General features: G+C 37.8%; 1 protein-coding gene across 1 annotated transcript in view; it reads right to left on the bottom strand.

Annotated features, from left to right (window-relative positions):
• Positions 1–20,634, bottom strand: part of rictor (rapamycin-insensitive companion of Tor) — a 707,794-nt gene that overhangs the window by 522,977 nt on the left and 164,183 nt on the right. Inside the window, exon 10 of the mRNA XM_090388323.1 lies at positions 8,106–8,196. Coding sequence (XP_090244449.1) covers positions 8,106–8,196 — 91 coding nt within the window. The remainder of the gene's footprint in view (positions 1–8,105; positions 8,197–20,634) is intronic.

The following is a 20,634-nucleotide window of genomic DNA, read 5'->3' as shown; positions in this document are numbered from 1 at the left end:
AAAGAAAGAATTCTCGAAGCGGTGAAAAATGCTCAATCCTTGAACTCAAGCATAATTCGTAAATGTCATGGTATTATTGCTGAGATGGAAACAATGCTGAAATTATGGTGTGATAATCAAGTAAAAGTGAAGAATTGTCCAGTCGATCAAAACACTGTGTGCTATCAAGCTAAGCTGATTTTTGAGAGGTTGAAAGAAGAAGCTGGGGAGGCGGGTAAAGATGAAAACTTTGTAGCTAGTAATGGTTGATTCAACCGATTTAAAACTCACTGTAACTGGCACAGTATCGCGGAGAGTGGAGAGGCGGCAAGTGCCGATAAAGAAGCTGCGTCTTCTTTTCCTGAGACACTCAAGGCTATGATAGAAGAAGGTGACTATAGCAATGAAACCGTATTTAACGTGGATGAGACTGGCCTATTCTGGAAGAAGATGCCTAAAAGAACTTTTATCGCACATGAAGAAAAAAACTTTCCAGGCTTTAAGGTTTCCAAAGACCGATTGACAGTGATGGTTGGCGGGAATGCAGCTGGTGACTACAAGTTAAAACCTCTCTTAATTTATCGCTCCAAAAACCCAAGAGTTTTAAAAAATATATCTAAAATTAGCTTACCAGTGATTTGGAAGTCAAATCATAAAGCTTGGGTGACAGTTTCCGTTTTTGAGGACTGGTTTGGTCACCACTTCATACCCAAAGTTGAACGTTACTGCAAGTCTAAACAGATTCCATTTAAAGTGATGCTTCTTATTGACAATGCCCCCAGTCACCCTCCTGCCACCCTAATTAATTTCGACCCACGTGTGAAAGTTGTGTTTTTGCCTCCAAACACAACTAGCTTGCTTCAACCGATGGACCAGGGAGTCATCAAAACATTCAAGGCTTACTACACGAGGCGTTCGTTTGCACGTCTGAATGACGCTATGAGACAAAATAGTGAGATATCTGTTAAAGACTTTTGGAAACAATTCAATGTTTTAGATGCTGTAAGAGTCACTGAAGAATCTTGGGATGAAATTCACAAAAAAAAACATTGAATGGTGTCTGGAAGAAACTTTATCCATTTTTTTTCAAAAACAAGAAAAAAATGCCAGAATCTGATCATGTCGCTCATGTGATAGAAGAAGTTGTTAATCTTGCCAGGCAATTAGATTTGGAAGTCAATGGTGATGATGTCAATGAGCTGTTGGATTCACATAGTCAGGAGCTGACTATGTGAATAGTCAGATGCATGAGAAAAATGTCAGTGAAGTATCTGACACTTCAGACCCAGTTCCACGAGAAAAGCACACGACAATTGCAAGCTTGACAGAAGGGCTCAGCTCAATTGAAAAGGGCTTAAAAATTTTAGACAACATAGACTCCAACGAAGAATGCGTTATAGCTACAAAGCAAGGAATAAAAAAATTATTAGCTTGCTTCATAAAATCTAACAGACGAATTTGTTAGATTTTATGAAGCCATCGACATCGAAATAACTTTTTTACGTAACTCATTTATTTTTTTAATACATATTTTGTATTAATACGTATAAAGAACTGCAATTTTCTTAAATATTTTTCTTCTAAACTAATGTTTTTGTTAGTCCTTGGTCCTAATTAAACAAAATTTATATGTATTTATATGCAAAGTTGTACCCCAACTTACGCGAATTAGACTTAAGCGATTTTCATCGGACCCACCTATCGCGTAACTTCGGAGTATTACTGTATATATATATTTCAGATTAATATATAAATGAATGGTGTCTGGAAGAAACCATTCATTTAAATTCCAGAATAACACACCAATTGGGTAGTACATTCTCAACCTGGAGGAGAATGAAAATGATTAAGGCTAACTGTACAGTTTAAAATAAAGTTCTCTGAGCAGTTCTATTACTTACATTTTTTATCTCATGTATATGTATTTATATACATGTGTGTATACACACACGTTTTATGTTTAAACTTATAACGTTATTACTGAATGATATTAATTATACAGCTATGAAAATATATAATCCGTATGGTTACTTGCCCCAGTGCCACACTGCTCCAATTTATACAGTAATTGTAAATGTGGTACAGTATCAAAATCTCTACTGAAATTATTATCCATATGATGCAAAGAAGCCTGAGGCTTATGCTGCTGCTGCACCAGGAAAAAAAAAAAAAAGTTCCTGAGTAACCCTGAGGGAGAGAGAGAGAGAGAGAGAGAGGGAGGGAGGGGGAGAGAGAGAGAGAGGGGGGGAGAGAGAGAGAGAGAGGGAGGGAGAGAGAGAGAGAGAGAGAGGGAGGGAGAGAGAGAGAGAGAGAGAGAGAGTCAAAAGTAGAAGGGAATCACCAAGAAAGAGAAGAATGATGAATCAAAGTATATGATGCCAAAATTATTCTTTGCATCCAGTTCCTTTGTAGACCTTATAGTAGATAAATTGGACTTGTCATGCACTATTTCCCTTCAACAAACCCATGCTTTTACTGACTTATGGTTCCACTCTAATCAAATCGATCTTGCATTACTTCCATACCTATTTGACCCCATTATTTTCCCTGACACAGAAGTAGGAGGTACATTTCATTTCCATCTTTATTTTTATTCTCTGCATATTAAGCTCATCAGTTCACTTTCCTTCCATTTTGGCCTTGAACAATATCTGTTAGTTATTATAAAATGGTGTTAGTGGCCACTATGGTTACCTCTCTGCACACTCCACATTTGGAATTTACATTTTTAAACATGTTATTCTCACTGAATAGTGTTTAAAAAATGTTTGAGCCCATTACATTACCTTTTAATTCAGTGGTGGTGGTGGTGTCGGGTGCTCCTTGAAAATGTTACTGTATTAACCATTAACCAATTATTAAAAATCTGAACTGATTTACATCTTCCTAAATATAGACAAAATTTTACAGCAGTTTTTGAATAATTTTTTGAAGTGACATTTTTTAAAGTTTTCCTACAGAAACTGCATTTGAGAACCGCATTCTACCACTGTCTTTTCAGCTATTTGGTACTTTTTGCTTGATGAGCAGCATGGTACCAGACAAGCACTAATGCTGTACAATCAGTCCTCGTATAACAAGTGTTTACACTACACGAATTCGATCATACACGATTTATAAATAGGGGAAAGATATCGTATATAACACAAACTGAATTCGCTTATGCACGATTCGCCTTTGTGTTTACAAGAAATGGATGGCAGTCGAATGCGGAATCACCCCAAATGAATGCAACACGATAGCAATGAAGAGAAGATTCTGAAAATGTATTTATGTTTTTTATATCAGCGAAGGGGAAACGCTTTAATAAACATCTACAGTCTTAAATCTGGTTGTGCCTGAAAGGTTTATTATCGTTTTCACATAGTAAAGACAAGGTCGTGGAACCCTATATTCTCTTCAGATGGCTGCTATTTGGTGAGAAGAAATATACATAACTTCTATTTCGCAAACTTCACAGCTCGTGAATTTTGAAATAAACCTGAAAATGGAATTAATTAATAGTACTGAGTACACTGTGTTTTTTAAATATTTTTATTAATATTTATATAGATAATATTCGCAATTTTCTGCAGAACATGAAGGAAAGAGTGGGGTTAAGAACTGAACCTTGGGGGAAACTTTTTTTTCTTTTAAAAATAAAAGGTGAAAAACACAATATTTTAAAATTTATTTCTGTATTAAAACTAAAAAAATTACATACAATAAGTATTGTAATCCATTAAGAAAAGATTAAACATTGGCATTGTTCAAGCAGAAATCAAAGAAACCCAAAATTCAGAAATTAAAAAGAAAATGGGCACGTGTTATGTGTCCATCCATCATCTCTGCTAAAGAGATGAATAACTAAATAAAGGTATCAACCATTGCCAAATTAAAAAAAACAACATCCCTTTCCTTTATCCTTTACAGAAGTTATTTCTTTAAATAAATCCCACATCAATATGTAATGATGTGGGATTTATTTAAAATAAATCTCTGGTGTAATGAATCACTGCTGTTAAACAAGTAGAGTAATGCTTTTGATTGTTAACATGTTGGTGTAGAAAGCAGTCATCTTTTAAATCAAAAAATAAGTACTGAATGAAATGCCAACACACAAGTTACACATCTGGTGTGGAGAAACATGCGAGTTGGCACAACCAGTAATTGACATCTAGAATTTTAAAGGTCATCCATGATAATATAATTTGATTTTGCTGGTTAAACCACTAAAGACCACAAAAATTAACCCAGTTATAACAGCTCAAAATATATCAGGCAACAATTCTAAACAGTATGGTAGGAGGATTATGCATTACCACTACACATCAAAAACAGTAAATCAAAAAGTATTTAGAATATTTAATGAAATTATCAAATATTAATAAAAGAGATCTAATAATTGAAATATTTTAAAGGTTATTTATTTATTTTTTAACTCCAACTCAACAATTAATTGGATGAATATCAACTCACTACACTTTCCGTAATTACAAAACCTTGTTGGTGAACAATGAAATGGGAGTAAAAGAGCTAAGTTCTAGTCAAAGCCTCCCCATCTCTCTCTCTTGCATCATACAGTATGACTGATGTCTTTTGAGGTTATGATGAACACCATGGCAATATCCAAACTTCCTTACATTTAGAGGATACAGCCCTAAAACAGTGTTCGTAGGGCCGGCTGCAAGTTAGTACACAAGACTGAACCTATTGATAACTCTCTAGGAGGCTTCTGGATCAGTTAGTGTATAATCTTGCTAAATCTATTCGGCCAGATAGCGACTGGAGGGAGACCATTGTCGAAGCCACATTATGTCAAGGATCTGGGTATATTCTTACCATGTGTATGCCATATCCAAAAATTTCATTACTTCATACAGCCCCCACCCCTTTTCTTACTATTGAATACATAATGAATTGCCAAACTAATACAGCAAACTTATTTGTGAAAAGATCAAAACCTCCCAAACACTTCTTAGTTCATTTCACAAATATACGTGGTCTCAGTTCTAATCTCAATGAGGTCCATTTCCACTTACAGTCTGCCAAACCCCACGTACTTTTTCTGACAGAATCTCAGTATTCAGATGATTCAACCACTGATCATCTCAGTTGCTCAAATTATTTGCTGTATGATTCCTTTCGCCTCAAAGGTGGTATTTGTGCATATGTCCATTCCGATATTCCCTGTCAGAGACTTGGTAATTTGGAATCTTCTCTGGCTTAAAATCTCTCTACCTCATTCTGTCAAATTCATCTATTGTCTCTACTGTTCTCCCAACTCTACTAATCACTTGGGACTCTTTGATTTCTCCTTTTTGCAATTTGACTTTCTCCAGTCCAACTTTCCAAACAGTGAGGTAATTTTCCTTGGCGATTTTAATGTTCACAACTCCAGCTGGCTTCCGTTTTGTAGTCACACAGACCCAGCTGGTCAAGATGCTGAGGTTTCTGCAATTACTAATAACTTTGCACAGATTGTTCATTTAACTACCGGAATACCAGACAATCCTAACCATACAACCAACATGCTTGATCTTTTTCTCACAAACAACCCTTTTACGTACACGGTCGAATGAGTGCTTTAGGCACTTTAGATAGCAACTTGGTGATTGTCTCTTCTCCAATGGAGCCTTTATCTCATGGCTATTCCCAACCTTGTGTTGTTTGGCATTACAAGAATGCAAAATGGGATGACCTGCAAGATTTCTTTTCTTCTTTTTCTTGGTTGGATTACTATTTCAAAACTCCTGATGTCAACATTTGCTCACATCGTGTCAGTTAAATTATTCTTGTAGGAATGGAATCCTTTATTCCACATCCCACTTTAAAACCTCATCCTTTATCTAAACCTTGGTTTTCCAAAAAATGTTCTAAGGTGTTCAGTTCAAGAGAAGAATGTTGCATATCGTAATTGGCTTGCTTCCAATTCTTTAGTTTCATTTTCTGCCTAAACCAAAGCTTGCAACAATTGTAAAGCAGTTATTATTGGGTCCAAACTAGATTTTGAACAGACTAAGAGTAGAAAACTTGCTTCTTGCCCTAATGGTAGCTGAGCATTCTGGTCTCTCACCACAGCTATTGGCCGCAACTTTTGCCCACCTCTGTCAGAAATCCAGATGGTTCTATTGTCACTTCAACCAAGGATAAAGCCGACCTTCTGGCATTCCCTTTTCCTTCCAACTCATATATTAATGATCTTGGTAAAAACACCTCCCACCATTCCCAACACATTCAATTCAATGCCTCCTGTGGTCTTCCATCAAAAGGATGTCAGAAGGATTTTGACGAACCTTGATGCTAAGAAAGCACCAAGTCCTGATGGTATTTCTCCACTGTTCTCAAAACCTGTGCTCCTGAACTTACTCCCATTCTTTGACGCCTTTTTTCACTTTCTTATTCCAAAGGTGTTTTTCCTTCTGCTTGGAAATTTGCTCATATCCAGCCAGATCCTAAAAAGGGTGACAAATCACTCCCATCCAATTATCGTCCCATTGCAATTAGTTCTACTCATTCTAAAGTAATGGAGAAATTAATTAATCAACTCTTAAACTATCTAGAAACCTTCCATCTGATCAACGATCATCAGTATAGATTCCATCAGTGTAAATCCACTGGTGATATTCTGGTTTATGTTACCCATTTATGGACAAATTCAATGGAAAAGTTCAGTGAAACACAAGCAGTTGCCCTGACATCTCAAAGGCTTTCGATTGTGTTTGGCATAAAGGTCTTCTAAACAAGCTGCCATCTTATAGTTTGCCAACTGTTTTTTGTAATTGGTTATCCAGGTTTCTCTGTGACCGCTCACTGAGGGTGAGGGTAGATGGCTCTGTGTCTTCTAACTTCTCCACTAATGCCAGTGTCCCCCAAGGTTCAGTTCTTTTTCCCACTCTTTTCCTCTTGTATATTAATTACCTTCCATTGACCGGAAATCCTATCCAAAGTTTTGCCGACGATTGAAGCTGATTGAGCAGGGCCCTCGCCCTGCTCAATCAGCTTCAACTTCTAGAATATTGGTTACCAATTCCTTAAATGTCGATATCCAGGTAATTCTCCACTGGGGCAAAGATAACTTAGTTGATTTCAATCCTTCTAAAACTCAGTTATGTCATATCTCACAAAAAAGGATTCTTCTGCTCCTATGCTTATCTTTGGTGACACTCCAATTTCTAGGCAAGATGATATCTCTCTTTTGGGGATTACCCTGACTTCTAATCTCTCTTGGCACAAGCACATGAGAAATACTGCTTCCTCTACATCTAAAAAACTTGGTTTTCTCTTTTGCTCTCAGCATTACTTTTCTTCCAAACAGCTTTTCACTCTGTTCAAATCGCAAATCCATCCTAGCATGGAATATTGTTCCCAATCTGGGGCGGTGCCCCCAAAACCTCTTTCAGGCTTCTCTATATTCCATTCAAAAGAGGGCAATTAGGTTAATTAATGACTCATCTCTAACAGAGTCTCTCCACTCATTGTTTCATAGACTTTCTGTTTCTACTGCATGCCTTTTCTATAGATACTTCCCTGGGCACTGTTCTTCTGAATTGACTTCTATAATTCCTGCTCTCTCTTTCAAAACATTCCGAACGCGTGCCGCCACCAGCCAACATCCATTTACTGTCCAACTTTAAACTCACAGAAGCAACATTTCATCTTCCTTGTTTGTTCATTCAACTATTGTTTTCGGAACAACCTTCCTTCATATGTATTTCCTGAAAATTACAGTCTACAGAAGTTCAAGTCAAATGTCAACAAATATCTTCTTTCTTCTTCTCAACCTCCAACCCATGCAAGGTACTAAGTACTATAGGTTCTAATATCTGGGGTTTTTTATAAAAAAAAAAAGAAATAAATAAAATCACAATTAATCAAAACTATTATTGGAGAGTGTGCAATCCGTGATGGACAACTGTAATAGTTTTTGGTCAACAAATTTAATTTTCACCAATGTAAGATATCAAAGATTAATCCTAACAATATTATTTAAAGAAATACACAAAAATTTATGTTTCAACTGATGAGTAAACTTTAACATTCTGTAAAGGTACGAAGGGACATGTAAACAGTCTGCCAAACAAATACACATTCACAAAAAAATCCACGATATAAACTTCATGAAAAATTTTAACTAAAAAAATTACCGATATTTTGACACATGAGGTAAGACTTCTGCTCCTTCAGCTGCAACATACCCATCATATAATTGCCATGTATCTTGAAATGCTGATGGATCTATAATTAAAAAAAAAAAAAAAAAAAAACTTTGAAAATATTAAATTACAATAGAGGCTTAATTTTCAGAGTGAAAACAAATTATTTCCAAAAGGGCATCTAAAAACAGGCAGTGACATAAATAAAACTATTAAATTATATAAGACTTTTAACCTACCTTTATTTTTCCTATCGTCCCCTATTAGTGACTTTAATTGCTTGAGTTATACATTTACTCACACAGAAGCAAAAGCAAAAGAACAAGAAACACAAAAAAAAGTATAATGTAAGTAAATAAAATATCCCTGACATAAAGCTACATCATTACACTTCACTCCACTGCAATTCCACATAAATTTTGTCCACATTGTTATAGCATTCAGTGTGTATGTGGTGGGGGGGGGGGATTCTAGTGTTTTAATTGTGGAAATTAATTAGTTTGAAGTTTATATTACATAGGATGGCATTAATTGGATATTTTTATTATCCATCATAATTACTTAGCGTAACTGCATAGCATAATACACATATTGTAAACTTGATAGCATAATATGTATTATTGCTGCATAATATTACTACTGCATTTAAGTATATTAATTTTGTGTAGTATTCTTAATTAAACTGAATTTAAACTGAAATCATGTCTCAAACCAGAGCAGCAAAACCAGAGCGGGGCTGAAAGACAGGGGGATATCTTCCATATCAGACCATTAGGAAATGTACTGCTTGCTTGATATTTGCAATTCTATCTGAAATGGAACATGATACTGTCAAGAGGGATGTCTTTGCTCATGTTCAAGGTAAAGAGTGAGGATACAGGAGACAAATCAGTGTTGTACAACTGTGGACCTTTATGAGAGCTTGAAGAACAGGCTGGATGCACTCGAAAGATTTAAACTAGGGGGACCTCATCAAACTCTCAGTTGCTCACCTCAATGCTAGAGTTTGCACTGGATTTAAGATCAGCAACCCCAAAGGCAGAATGTGCTGGTCCCACAGGAGTTAGTTGTTGTCGATGACTATTGTTAGCGAAATATACTGTGCAAAAAGGATATGTGGAATAGCACCAGGTGATGTCTGCCAGGAGCAAAAGTTGATGACATTGTAGAGCTTTTAAGGACACTAAAGGTGACATTGTTATACAAGTTGGCAGTAATAATTTGCAGACTTATTTAACAAGTACAGAGCAATGTTAAAAAAAAAAGTCGGAAGTTAGCATTAAATTCAAAAATGTCTGCACACACACAATAGAGACTTATCAACCAATTTAGCCCTGGAGAGACTGCTAGGCACATAGTGTAAATTTTTCTCAGCATGGTCTTTCTCAGACAGCTTCTACAGAGATGGGATGTACTTAAATAGAAAGGGTGCAAGAATATTTTCTATGCTACTGCGGCAGTGTCAGGTGGGTCAAAACACTGATAGCTAGAAGGAATACACACACTAATAGATTAATGACAACCATTGGCAGAGGTAAAAGTGATTCTTGCACTGCTTCTACTGGAACGAGAAGCAGCCTTAAAAGCAAGGTACCAGAGATTTCAAAGCGTGCTGGAAGTCATTGTGCAATCAGTAAATACATAGTCTGTGTTAGTGTAACTTAGATTAAGAACAGGTGCATATATACTTGCATGTACACAAAAGCTAGGATCATAGTTAATAAATTTGATGAATTTGAAGTGCTGGTCGATACATCAAATGCAGACATTGCTGTGATATCAGAGACTTTGTTTCACTCAGATATAAGGGATGTTGAAATCAAATATGGGGAGTACAATATGTACAGAAAGTACAGACAGGATAGGAGGGCAGGGACTATGCTCTTAGTTAAGAAGCACGTAAAATCTAAGGCAATGCATCTAGTTGACACTGGTGGCCAGCACAATGTTGAGTCACTTTGGTGTCACATAAGCACTGGGAAAGCAAAATGAAAGTAGGAATATGTTACAGGCCTGATGACCCTGATAAACAAATAACTATACAGAGGAACAGAGTGGGTCAGTAAATCAGAATGTCTCATAATGGGGGATTTTAAATTATCGAACGTTGACTGGATCTTGTGGATTCATTGGATGACTGTTTTCTACAGCAGCATAATCGAGAATCAATAAAAAAGAGTAATAGGTTTGATCTGATTATCAGCTGTGATCATTCATGCATTAAAAATCTGCAGATAAAAGTTCTACTAGGTGGCAGTAATCACAGTGGATTGATGTGGGATTTTCTGAAGAATATACCTACTATCAAGGGTAATGGGAAGGGTTTTTGCTTTTGTAAAGATGAATACAGTAATACCCCGCCTTACGCTACCCCAACTTACGCGAACTCGGAGTTACGCGGTTCTTGATTTTTTCGTTTGGCAACACTGCCGTCCACTATCTTCAAGGTCATTTTTCATATGTTATCGATATACGGTGCGACGGTGGAGAGCGAAAGAGGAACAAAATTCAACTTTGCTACGCATGAGCTGCACACATATACAATAATTTGTATTCCAACTGTCATATTTATATGTTTGCATTCGAATTCGTGCTCAACGTTTGTCGGAAATTAAATTGTTTTCACGAGAGAAATGGATCGCGTCGGTCGAGCCGTATACAGTCAGTCCTCGTATAACACATGTTTACACTACATGAATTCGATCATACACTATTTATAAATACGGTAACGATATCTTATAATATAACACTAACCAAAGTGGCTTATGCACGATTTGGCTTTGTGTTTACAAGAAATGGCAGTCGAACGCAGAATCACCCCAACCGAATGCAACACAATAGGAATGAAGAGAAGATTCTGAAAATGTATTTGTTTTAGGGGAAATACATTTCACCATAATAAAGTAAAAACCAACACAACTCCAGCTATCGGTATGCAATTAGATCGAGTTTACTACCAGTTTATAACAGATTCCACTAGCAGAAACGCAACTGGATTTTTATTGTTTTGTGGTAGTACCCCTAGAAATGTGAGGTGTTAATAGTGTATTTCTGCCTTTATGGTGTTGTTTATTCAGTTGCTACATGCGTGCAGCTTTGTTTATGCATATCAAGCGTGCCTCCTCGTTTTGTAATTGTGCTTTATTCCCTAAAAATGAGTAAAATACTTAAAAGGTGTGAAAAGGAAGCGTACTGGTGAAGATACTGCAGATTCAGAGAGAAAAAGAAAAGCAATTATCGATAAACAGAGGCGGACTGGGTCAAAAATTCTTACCCGGGAAAATTTATAGTGGCCTCATACTATGGTTTATGGCCAAAATCACACAGGCCCACCGGGGTTTCCCCGGTAAGGCTTATGGCCAGTCCGCCTCTGTCGATAGAGAAAAAATATGAAATTGTGAAACGCTTTGAGCAAAATGAAAGACCATGTGATATTGCATGTGCTACAGGCCTAAATGAAGCAATGGCAAAAAGCACATGACAATTGCAAACTTGACAGAAGATCTCAGCTCAATTGAAAAGGGCTTAAAAATTTTAGAAAACATAGACTACAACGAAGAACACGTTATAGCTACAAAGCAAGGAATAAAAAAATTATTAGCTTGCTACGAAGAAATTCTGCGTGAAAAAAAAGAAGTCTCTGTATCGTCAGACGAATTTGTTAGATTTTATGAAGCCATCAACATCGAAATAACTTTTTTTACCTAAGTCATTTATTTTTTTAATACATGTTTTTTTATTAATATGTATAAAGAACTGAACTAGTGTTTTTGTTAGTCCTTGGTCCCAATTAAACAAAATTTATATGTATTTATATGCAAAGTTGTACCCCGACTTACGCGAATTCGACTTAAGCAATCTTCGTCGGACCCACCTATCGCGTAACTTCGGGGTATTACTGTATTCTACAACAGCATAATTGAGAATCAACAAAAAAGAGTAATACGCTTGATCTGATTATCAGCTGTGATCATTCGTGCATTAAAAATCTGAAGATAAAAGTCCTACTAGGCAGCAGCGATCACAGTGGATTGATGTGGGATTTTCTGAAGAATATACCTACTATCAACGGTAACGGGAAGGGTTTTTGCTTTCATAAAGATGAATACAGTGGTCTCAGACTGTTCTTAAATTCTATACAGTGGGACCACCTGATGATGATGTTACCATTAGCAAATTCTAAATGGGAAGTATCCAGGGAAGTAATCACAGAAGCTACTAGGCTTTTCATACCAAACTAAGAAATACTATTCAAGGTTTTCGCCTAAATGGATGTCAGATGACCTAATGAGCATCATGACAGAGAAAAATGCATGGGATGCATATAAATTACCAGGACATACAGAAGCCTATGGCACATATAAACTAGGCTGTAAACAGGTCACAAAGGTTAGGTAAGCTAAGGCAGATTATGAGAAATCTTTAGCAGAGGATGCAAAGATAAACAGCAAACTGTGCTCTTGTGACTTATGTAAACAGCTTGTGTTTACATAAGTGTTTACTTATGGGTGACATGGGTTATTACAGACCCATTAGTTTAACTTCTGTTCCAGAAAAATAATGGAGTCACAGTTAAAGAAGTAATGTAGAACCATCTAGACAGGACAGCAGTTATACTTTCAGACATGGCATGGGTTTGTTAAATGGAAATCTTGTTAAGCGGAACTGGATGCAAAAAATAATTTTAACATCATATACAGTAAGCGCCAGTTATAGTGATCACTGGTTATAAGAATCAGCCACTTTATAGAATAAAATTTCAAAGAACTGATTCAAACCAGTAAATTGCACTACACTTTCATCGTTTATTAGAATCAATTTTGAATGCCTCTGTGATATTTTTCTAAAGCACATTTCTGGACATCACATTTATAGAGGTCACAATGAAAAAACAATAAAAACAATTTGCAGTTCCCGGTTTATTGGGATTTTCTGCTAGTGCAATCTATTATAAATGAGTAGTAAACTCTATTTTATTGTAATTGCAATAATATCCAATAGCTGGAATTCTATGGGTTTTTACATTATTATGGTAAAATGTGTTTCCCCTTCACTAAAATCTTCAATCGTAAAAACATACAGTACCGTAAATAAATTTTCAGAATCTGCTCTAACTTCGTACACTCCGTATCTCATTTGTGCATTTCATGTTAGTTCCAATTTTGTATGTCATGTGCATTGTTACTGATTGACGCTAATCTTTTTTACTGTTTTAAAATTCACTACCCAAAAAATTGTCAGTGAACAGAAAGTGAGTGATTTTGAGTGAAAAAGATAAGTTATGAATTATAAAACATATAACAAATTAAATTTAACAATATGTCTCAAAGGTAAGCAGAAGTAAAATTAGGAGTGCCTCAGTCATCTTTATCAAAGTCATTAAAATCACGTCACACATTAAGCAATAATGTGATTAGTGAAACCAGAAAAAGGATGCATGAGGGGAAGCATGAATGCCAAGCAGTGAAGCTCTGTTCATTTGGTTCAAACAGGCTTATTTAATGCACCACTCAATTGTGTAGCATTCTTCTTCAAAAAAGCTAATGATTTTGCTGAAAAACTACACAGAGAGTTTAAGGCAACACACAGATGGCTGACAAGATGGAAGGAGAGGCATAATATTGTTTACAAAAAACTTCAGGGAGAAAAACAAGATTCCGATAGTTCTGCAGCTGACAACTGGTTGAAAACCTCTTGGCAAACTGTGTTAAGCATTTATAATCCTGAAGACATTTTCAATACAGATGAAATAGGGTTGTCCTAAGGGCTACACCCACCATTGCATGATTTTTAAAAATTCCTGTGTCTGCAGGAAAGAAGATCAAAGACAAGATTATGATTATTTTAACGTGCAACAAAGCCATTAGTTAATCACCCGGATGTTTTAAAGGAGTAAAACAGCTGCCTGGTGAATATGCCAATAATGGCAATGCTTGGATGACAGCTTCTTTATTTGAAGGTTATCTTTGTAAATGGAATTTGCAATCGTATGCGAAAAACAAAAAGAACTGCATTCATTTTGAACAACTGCTCAAAACCAATCAGCTCATTCAAAGTTGACTTTCAAAAACACTGAATTAGTTTTTCTACCTTTGCATATCACATCACTGATTCAACCTCTTGACCAGGGAATAATAAATACCTTTAAGACCTTTTATAGATCAGATATGAGGCGAAGAATCATCCAATCTATATAGATGATGGTTTGCAAACATCATCTGATATTGTAAGGCAGATAACTGTTCTCAATGCACTTCATATGAGTGCCTGGAATGAAGTTTCCAAAACCTGCATTACCAACTGTTTCAAAAAATGTGGATTAATTATCCATAACAGTCTAATAAGTCACGATACTGATCATATTGATAATATAATTTTGCCAGGAGGAAAATGAAGGTGAACTTGAACTAATTCAAGTTACAAAACGGCAAACTCATGAAGCTATAGCCATCCTGAGAACAGCGTCGAAAGAAACTGGTGCAAGCGATAGTGAATATAGACTGTTAGACAATATTGAAAAATCTATAAACAGACTTTGTAGTGATGATTTAAAGCAATCTAAAATAAATGACTATTTTAAATTATAATCATATTACAAAGTGTTATGATTAATTAATATGTATATTAATTAAGCTATGTACATAAGTATAAATTTATTTTAATTTTGCTAGCCTGTGATATTCTTTCGATTTTCACGCATCATTTAATTGGTAATAAACTTTTGGTAATAAAGTGTAAATTTGGGCTTTATTATCTTTATTTTTATAGCCTGTGGATAATATTCACCGATTTTCACTTATTAGAATCAAAATTCAATTTGCAAACGTGATCACTATATCAGGTGCTTACTGTACTTGGATTTTAGGAATACATTTGATACAGTTACACATTAATGACTGCTATACAAATTGAGGCAGTGCGGAATTAAGGGAAAGTTACTACTATGGATAAAGGGATGGTTGAGTGTGAGAAGGAGAGTGTAATCAATGGACACTATTCCTTGTAGATTCATAGAACACAAAGAGAAAGAAGGCTACAGGATCGCATATTCCATGCCATTCAAGACTACTGCTCACGGACATGCCTGCCTCTGTTGGGGCTGATGAGTCCTCTACTTCCCAGTCAACTAGCACAGCCTGGATCTGCTCCTTTTTGTGGACATTCATTTACCACCAAAACTGTTAGAAGAGTGCACATCCCAACAAAGCTATAATATCTCCAGAGTCAAAACAAAGTGGATAACTGAGGAAATACAGATGTTAGCCCATGCTAAGGCTGAGATTCTATGCACATCTGGATGAAAGAACATTAACCTGAAGCTCCAGAGGAAGTTCCCACATACAACCCTTGATGCCATCAAAGGGAGGCAAAAGATCGAGTCATATATGTCATTGGCACAAGGTATAATGTCTGACCCTGGGACTATCGGGGAGTACCTCTTTCTATGACTTTAGTCCCCAACTTGCCAGTGGAGAAAGAACCCCTTAGAATTTTGGGGAATACGACTATTACCGCCAAAGCTGGGTTTTCCAGATTGGCGAGAGACCCTGGACCATCGGGGAACTCTACTGATTTTTAAATACATGACCCTGGATTATTGGGGACTTGTCAGCTCCTGGACTATCGGGAAGCTGGAAATTTAATTTTAGAACAGGCTATGCCTCAGACTCTAAGTGAGGCTTCTGGTTAGGCTGGAATCTCGAGCAGAAGCATCACCCCCACAGTCTCCATGTGTGCCAATTCCAGCAGTCTAAAGTTCAGGTCTTTAAGTCAATCAGAAGAGGTGTGGGAGTCAGTTCCCACAAATATTGTGAAGGAGCTTCTCTATGACAGGATACTTGAATTGTTGGTGGAAGCACCTCTGGCACAGTTTGGTCATCGTCAACTCAAGGTATTGTTGGCCCAGGCCCTTATTAAAATCAGAGGCTGTGTCAACTGCTCCAACCATCCTCAGGGAAGAAACCATAATAAGTCTGGTACACCCTTAAGCAGAAGACTACAAAGGAACAGGAAATTTGCTGGAAATCAATGTATATATTATCGGAATAGGAAACAATTTGCCTTGAATACTTTAAATCTGGCTAGGATATCAAAGGATGTGGTAGACTCTTCTGCATTAATAGTGAGGAAATAACATTAAATGTTCCTGAGCCTCATGATGAGGATGGGAATTTGCAAGGTATTATTTATAACCCAATTAGTGACCAAGAATTGAAAAGGGCTCTACTATCAGCAACTAGCCCAGGTCTGGATGGGATAACCCTGGTGTTTATCAGGAAAGTTCCTCTGAAGATTATCCAGGACTTGCTGCACCTATTCTTGTGGTCAGATAAACTTCCTCCAAGGTTGTATAAGGCTTACACCATCTTTTTTGCCAAAAAAGGAGGGGCAGAGTCCATGAGAGTTAGGCCAATTACTGTGGCATCCATTATCTTGAGGATCTACCATAAGATCTTGATAAAGAGGATATCATCTATTATCTCCATCGATCCTAAACAAAGAGCTTTTCTTCCCATTGACAGGGTAGCGGAAAATGTGTCTGCACTGGATTCTCTGTTAAGATCATCCAAGGAGAATCTAAGACATCTTCACGTGTCATCCCTAGATCTAGTTAAAGTGTTTGACACAGTGAGTTATAAAAGCCATATTGGAGGAGTTGAAGAGAAAGAATTTTCCAAAAAAGACTTTTCTTCAGTATATACAGGGTGTCTCAAAAATATTGGTACAAACGTTTAGGGGAGGTAAGTAACATCTAAAAGAATGTGAATCGCATAGGAATCCATAACCGAAAACGTAAGTCGGTACATGGCGGTGTTCATCAGTTTGCGGGAGGGAAAATTTCAGGTTTACTCATTCAAGCAGTAGTCACTGCATGAAGAGCATGCATCGATATACGAAATGTGAGCTGGCAGACATGCACTTAGTGTATGGATTAACAGAGGGCAATGGACGAGCTGCTCAACGAATTTATGGAGAACGCTTCCCAGACATACATGTACCGGACCACCGTTTGTTTGCGCATGTGCATCAAAATTTGTGTGATTATGGGTCATTTAGAGGTAACAGGAATAGTGTGGGCAGACCACGTTCGACGCGAACTCCCGCCATGAAAGAAAGTGTGTTGAATGCCGTTCAGAATAATCCTACTACCAGCACACGTGCCGTTACCTTTGCCTTAGGAGTGTCTCATTGCAGTGTACAGTGTGCCTAGCACGACGATTCCTTGCACCCCTTTCATCTTGAAAGGGTTCAGTTACTGCTCCCCCAAGATCATCCTGCACGTGTGGCTTTTGCGCAGTGGTTTCTCCAAGAAAGTGTTCAAAATTTGAATTTTCCAGCCTGTTTTGTTCACGGATGAGGCTTATTTCACTCGGGAAGGCTTATTCAATCAGCACAATGCTCATGTGTGGGCTCACGACAACCCACACAGTGTGCGCCCTCATGCGGCACAACATCGCTTTGCAATAAATGTGTAGGCAGGTATGGTCGGTGACTGCTTAGTCAGCCCATACCTGTTACCATCCCGCATGAACTCCGCTAAATATTTGATCTTTCTTGAACAAGTTCGCTCACCTGATTTATCGAGCCTTGATTTCTTTCTGTGGGGGAGGCCCCTCAAATCTATCGTGTATGAATCAGCTGTGGAGACGGAAATGGATCTCGTGGCAAGACTCGTCTGCACTGCTGCTACTGTCAAAGAAACTCTAGGTGTGTTCGACCGTGTCTGCCAATCCATGCTGCGTTGGTATCACACATGCATCGCGTCTCATGGTGGAACCTTCGAGCATCTATTGTAACATCATGAAATGCATCCATCTCTTACTCCATTGTTAATATTATGCCAAATAAATGTTTGCCACTAATTACTGTCTTGTCATTTCTGCTTCTTGTGCCTCTGCTACTACTTTCCCGTGACGTTTCTAGTTATGGGTTCCTATGCGATTCACATTCCTTTAGATGTTACCTACCTCCCCTAAACGTTTGTACCAATATTTTTGAGACACCCTGTAGATACTTTTCAGAAACATTGTACACAGTGATGTTTTTTGGCATGTGCTATGAAATTCACCCTTGTGGCCTTGCAGCCTATATTTTTTAATCTTGTTATGGATGGGTTGATAAGGGATCTCCCTCCTTACATCGGTTTTAATGCTGGAAATTATAAAATAAATAACATGGCATTCACTGATGACTTCATTCTGGTGGTGTCAACGACCTCTGGGATCCAAAATTTATTGGATAGAGCTTACAAGTTTTTAGAAAAGAGAGGTCTGCAAATAAATATCTAAGTGTTGGACTTTATCTATGGTCCCTTCCAGGAAGGAGAAGAAGCTGAAGATTGATGATAGGAGCTTCTTTTCCGGTGACAGTTTCCTTCCAGCCAGGAACATAACTTCCGTGTGGCAGTACCTTGGGGTAGAGTTTACTCCCTCAGGGAGAGTGCTGGCTGGGGCCTCCATGGTTGAAATGTTGGAGCAGTTGAGGAAAGCCCATTCAAACTGCAACAAAGGTTGTTTATCCTCAGGGCCTATGTTATCCCTAGGCAATTTCATGGTCTGGTCGAGGGGAAAGTAACAGCCAGCCAACTTAATAGCTTGGATTCCCAAGTGACATCCGCAGTCAAACAATGGCTCCATCTGCTGAACAACACTGTCACGGCTTACGTTCATGCCAGCGTTCCAGAGGGAGATTTGAGGATCCCATCTTATCAATGGACTATCCCCCTGGTGAAGAAGAACAGGCTGAAGAAGCTCCAGTACTCGTATTCAGCTTTAACTCGTCACATTGCTAACTTACCTTATGTCAAGTCAGAGATGGGAAAAATTCAGAAGCTACAGTTAGATGGATCTGTATGCTTGGACTCAAAGGTGTCTGTGAATGGGCGGTGAGCCCTCCTCTTGTACGAGTCCTTCGATGGTCGGGGCTTAAAGGAATTAGAAAAGGTCTGCTCTCAGCACCAAATAACAATTTATAACACTATAAATATACTCAATGTTGGGTATACCTTTAAAATAAGTTACTTTTTAAGTGTACCACATTTTCAAAGAGTTTTATACAAGGAGGCAAAATTCATATTGTGTTATTGAATAGGAAGTAAATTGTTATCTGGCCATGAATATATAGACCTCATAAGACCGATGATAAATGCTCTCCCTACCCACTCAAGGACATCTAGAGAACATAGTATGGAGAGGATATGCAGAGCTGGATGCAATGCAGTCGAGTCACTCGCCCGCATATCACAACGGTGCATAAAAACTCGTGGCTTGAGAATTGTGATGCCATGATGCTGTTGTTGATATACTGTGATGAACAGGCTCCAACAGAAGGGCTGGAAGGTTCATAAAGAACCATTTTTAACATGGTTGTTGTTGTTGTTATTTGGTTTTTAGGAGCATTAGCAACTAAGGCCATATTGCTCCGGGGATATGCGGTGGTCATTCCCTGACCTTTCCGCATCCTCCGTATTTGGTGGTGATGGGCTCAAACCCCGGTCTAATCAAGAAGCATGTGCTACGCACTGCTGCTCCTTCCCACCTGGCTACGGGGGCACCTCACTACAGAAAGGGTACGTAAGCCAGACCTTCTGCGTGCAAGAGGTGGGTCCCTGTTCCTTCTCGACAAACAAATCATAGGAACAGGTGATGCACAGACGAAACAAAAATGATTATTATAACGATAATATTAGTTTCGAAAATGCAATAGCCTTGAAATATAATAATATTCAACCTGTGGTGTCATCTATTACTAACTCTTATAAGCAGGTTTGGTGCCACACTTCTGCAGACCAACTCCGTCTTGTTGTTGTTGTTGTTTGGTTTTTAGGAGCATTGGCAACTAAGGCCATATTGCTCTGGGAATATGCGGTGGTCATTCCCTGATCTTTCCGCATTCTCTGTATTTGGTGGTGATGGGCTCGAAACCCAGTCTAATCAAGGAGTGTGTGCTATGCACTGCTGCTCCTTCCCACCTGGCTACGGAGGCACCCAACTCCGTCTTATGGGAATCATTACTGCAGACTTAAAAATTTTGGTTATTCAGGCCTTGCAGAGAACACTGAGCTGCTGGGAGATCACAATGACCACAAGATGGCATAGAAATATGTAAAGACTTGTTTGATGTACCCAACATACAGTATGCAATGTGAGTATTATGTTGGCTTGACCTTTGCCTTCCCTTTGAAATAAAGGGAAATGTGTAAATAAAAATTATTAGTGGAGTTTCCCAGGGTGTTGGATCCATTGCTGCTTTCTATATTTATTAATGATAGTAATGAAAATATATCAGACTTAGCATCCAAGTTTGCAGAGGACGTAAAGGTTGGCAGGATGGTTAATGACAGTATGCTACTAAACAGGATCTAGAAAGTTCAGCAGATGGGCTGAGAAATGGCAACTGAAGTTCAATACTGACAAATGCAAACTACTGTAAAAAGGAGCAGTAACCCCAGAGTAACCAACTGTTTGGTGCTACACTCAGGGTAGTGGAGAATGAAAATGACCAGGTGATAATTGTCCAG

This window comes from Mastigoproctus giganteus, chromosome 2 (assembly GCF_048544385.1).
Source record: "Mastigoproctus giganteus isolate SK-2022 chromosome 2, ASM4854438v1, whole genome shotgun sequence".
NCBI classification, from domain to species: Eukaryota; Metazoa; Arthropoda; class Arachnida; order Uropygi; family Thelyphonidae; genus Mastigoproctus; species Mastigoproctus giganteus.
Note: the sequence above shows the minus strand (reverse complement) of the source record. Positions and strands in the feature narration are given on the sequence as shown.